The 4,401-nt window shown below is 38.9% G+C and overlaps 1 protein-coding gene across 1 annotated transcript; it reads right to left on the minus strand.

Moving 5' to 3' along the window:
- Positions 1-367: 367 nt before the first annotated feature.
- LOC309550355 (olfactory receptor 13H1-like) lies at positions 368-1,195 on the minus strand (the record flags this gene model as incomplete). Its single annotated transcript, XM_082250752.1, has 1 exon — positions 368-1,195. The coding sequence occupies one exon, from the start codon at positions 1,193-1,195 to the stop codon at positions 368-370; it is 828 nt and encodes a 275-aa protein (XP_082106878.1).
- Between the last annotated feature and the right edge of the window lie 3,206 nt (positions 1,196-4,401).

Here is a 4,401-nt window from a genome sequence, read left to right on the forward strand (position 1 = left end):
AATACTTTTTGGCCTAAATATATGTGGAAAGATTATTTATTCACAAAGTTTTATAGTAAAAACTAAAGGAAACAGTTTTTTTTTTTTTAAATTTAAGATCTTTATATACAGTAGATAAACACAAAAAAAACCCAGTAGTGATTAAATACCACTCAAAGAAAGCTTTAACTGTCACAAAAAATATACAAATATACAGTGTTGCATCCCTGAGTCATTGTCGGTCAAATTATCACAGTGCTAAAAACTGAAAATGGTCTAGACAGGAAGGGATTTTACAATTTTACATGACTGTCATCCATTGGTTAAATTTGTTTATGACACATGGTTTATTAAATCTTTTAAATGTATCTTCAGTGTTATGGGAGAGTTAGTGGATGACCCTTACAAACATGTTCTGAAATGCCTCTTTCACATCTTTATTTCTCAAGCTATATATCAAAGGATTTAGCACAGGAGTAATAACACCATAAATAAGTGAAAAATATTTCAGATTTGAAGAAAAACTTTTCACTTGCCCCATATACATGCTGATACTCGTTCCATAAAACATAGAGACAACGGTCAGGTGAGAAACACAGGTAGAAAAGGCTTTGGATCTTCCACCAGTCGATTTGATCTTTAATATTGATGAAATGATACAAATGTAAGATACCACAATGAACAGAAGTGGTAGTACAAGTGTGAAAAAACTCACACCAAGAATAGTTAATTTATAAAAGGCAAGATTTCCGCAGGCTAGCTCTAGAACCGCCAACATTTCGCAAACAAAATGGTCCAGTTTGTTTGCTGTACAAAATAGTAGAGGCCTGGAAATAAATGGGACAACTGATATAAAAAAATTCCCAGCCCATTTTATTATTATTATGTTTCTACAGACTATCCAGTTCATAATGATGTTATAATACAAGGGTAAAGCTATTGCCACATAACGGTCATACGCCATCACAGCCAGCAGAAAGGACTCAGCACTTCCTAGGTATATGCCGCTGTACATTTGCACCATGCAGCCTGTAATGGAGATTGTCCTTCTGAGAGAAAATATATCTATGAACACCTTTGGAAGAGAGCTGGATGAGTAAAACAAGTCTATAAATGAGAGATTGCAAAGGAAAAAGTACATAGGCAGGTGAAGTTTAGGACTGGTGATAATGGCAGTAATAAGAAAAATATTTCCAAAAACTGTAAAATAATACATCAGGAATAGTACAAAAAAAAATAAAATACATATCTGCATGTTCTGGGAAAATCCAACTAAGATAAATTCTTTAAGGAAGGTTTGATTTTGGGGTTCCATATTTTAAATTAGAAAAAGTGGAAATATTATTATGCAACTGCTGTATAAGGTACCCTGATATCATGAAACATGTATAGTACAAAAAATGTAATGTTTTCTCATGCATAAGAATTAGGTCAATATTATCTGTTAAAATCCAAAGGGAAATCTATGATAAACCTATTTTTTATTTCTTAAAATTACATCAATATTATAGAAAAGTACTGACTATAAGAAGAAAGGACTCAGTTCTTCCTAGGTATATGCCGCTGTACATTTGCACCATGCAGCCTGTAATGGAGATTGTCCTTCTGAGGGAAAATATATCTATGAATACCTTTGGAAGAGAGGTGGATGAGTAAAACAAGTCTATAAATGAGAGATTGCAGATGAAAAAGTACATAGGCAGGTGAAGTTTAGGACTGCTGATAATGGCAGTAATAAGAAAAATATTTCTTATTACTGTAAAATAATACATCAGGAATAGTACAACAAAAAATAAAATACATATCTGCATGTTTTGGGAAAATCCAACTAAGATAAATTCTTTAGCCACTTTAAGACCGGCAGGATTTGCCCCCTTAATGACCAGGCCACTTTTTTCAACTAGGCACTGCGTGACTTAAACTGACAATTGAGCGGTCATGCAATGTTGTGCCCAAACAAAATGTATGTCCTTTTTTCCCAAAAATAGAGCTTTCTTTTGGTGGTATTTGATTACCTGTGCGATTTTTATTTTTTCAGCGATAATTCTGAAAAAAAAAAAAAAGAATATTTTCACATTCTGCTATATAACATTCCCCCCCCCCCCCCCCAAAAAAAAAATTAAAAATCTAAATTTTTTAACATTTTAGGCTAATTTGTTTTCTGCTACATTTTTTTATTTAGAAAAATCACAATAAGTATATTTTGATTGGTTTGTGCAAAATTTATTGTGTCTATTAAATATGGGAAAGATTTATGTAATTTTTATTGTTTTTCTTTTTACTAGTAATGGCCGTGATCTGCAATGTTTTTGTGGGACTGCGACATTGCGGTGGACAGATCGGACCCCTGACTGACATTTTTGACACTTTTGGGGGGGACCAGTGACATTATTACAGTAATCAGTGCTAAAATATGCACTGTTACTGTAATAATGACACTGGCAGGGAAGGGGTTAACAGTATAGGTGATCAAGTGGTTAAATGTGTACCTAGGGGCGTGTTTCTAATTGTGGTGGGGCGTGGCTTGTGGAATGACCATAGAGACCTGTAATCCTGTGTAGCAAGGTTTCATATGCATAAAAGATGACTGTTTGACATGTGGAAGGAACTCGGCCCTATCTAGTGGCCAAAATGAAACATTGCAGCTGTTCTGTGATTTTCTGTGATTTCCTGTGATTTCCTGTCTGTGAGTTTAACAGACTACATCATCCATAATTCTCTTGGAGTACCAGGGTGCACTGCTTCACCGCACAGCCTTCTGGGGGAAGCTTTATAAAGGAAGGGAGGAGCCAGGCTCACTCTCTTGGGAAAGACACAGTGAGACAAGCAGGAAGCCAGCGCTGTGGGCTGATGCTGCATGTTAGGCCGAAACTCCTGGGCCTGAAGTGACTAAGTTGCAGTGTTTCATCTCCAGTAGAGGATCCCGCCTGGAGGTCCCATCGATGTTTTGCAGAGATCAGAGTCATCCACCACCAAAACCTAGCGCGGCTGATGACAGAGGCCGGAGATGAGACAGCAGCGGAGAGTTCCTGGGACACAGTCCTGTTGGTGAGAGGGCACCTGCCCAAAAACTGACTCTATCTACCAAAGAAGTAACTTTAGTCAGGGTTAGCCTTAGAGTAGTAGAAGGCAATATACCGGGTGACCCAGTATATCTCCCCAGAAGATTCATAGATAAACATCTATATCCGCCTAAGAGCCGTCCGAGGCCTACATCTCCCACAGAAGCTTTACCATCAAACCTGCACAGACACCCCGCGGTGATTAATAACTGTTTGCTGCCATTCTCTCTATTGATCATCCATCCCCAATGTGGATTACAAATCGCGCGTGCACCAACGTTGCTAGCGAAGATATAGAGAAGAAACAGCGGAAACCGCATGTGGGACTCAGATAGGTCTGTCTGTCTGGTACTGTGTCTAATTGAATGCGGAGCCTCATTTCCAAAAGTATAATAGTGATTAAGAAGGTGGTCCTATAGGCTCTGAGACATTTCCTGAAGCAATTAATGCACCCTTGAGGAGTGATATCACAGTATTTATCTTATCTTTGATTAATTAATCAGTATATCCTTTTACAAAGTCATATTTTACTGTATTGAAACTGTTTATTTGATTTACAGTAAATAACTTCCCTGTTTAAAAGCAAGCTTGTGTGTGGTCACCTTGTGTTACCCAGAAGGACTGCAGCTGGAGAGAGGTAACAGGTCATTATTATTTATTGAAGTGTTATATTCCAATCTGTATAGCCATTTGTTATTCCAGTCCTATTCTGGGTCAGTTGTGTCTAGGGAGGGTTCGAGCCAATTCTGTGGGTTGTTAGGCAGGACGTAGACCAAATAATCTAATCAGCAGCTCCTGCGGGGGTGATGCTACACGTCCGGGATATCTACAGTCCTACAACACAGCCCTCTCAGCCACAGAATCCCTCTCAACGCAGAAATGGATCCTACCGCTGCAGCCAAGTGGTGCAGGGAAGAGAATGTCTTAGTGGGAAATGGCCTGGTGATTGAAATCGAGGGAGAGATCTGGACTGAGGAAAAACTCCTCCCAGTCTTAAGGGCACTGTCCACAGACAGGAAATTCTGGGTGACTGACATAAAGACAGACACCACCATTCCACACACTTATGCATTGTGTGAGTGGAGGAAAGGGGTTCCTTATCACTTTAAGGGGACCAGTATAAAGACTACCGACCAAATAGAACTTTTCTTGATACGCCCAGAAGTCCCTATCGAAGGTCCCACATCCACCACTCCTGGGGGATCCAGTACAGAAAAAGGTGTTCAAGAAGGGAGTCCAGAGTCACCACCTTTGACCACATTTAGCTCAGAACTGTGTGCTGTTCTCGGGGAAATCATAGCAAAATGTAGTAATGTAGTAAGGACTCCCCAAACTATCTGATGACTGGATATAGGAGGCT

The sequence above is a fragment of the Pelophylax lessonae genome, assembly GCF_965119305.1.
Source record: "Pelophylax lessonae genome assembly, chromosome: 3".
In the NCBI taxonomy this organism is placed as follows: Eukaryota; Metazoa; Chordata; class Amphibia; order Anura; family Ranidae; genus Pelophylax; species Pelophylax lessonae.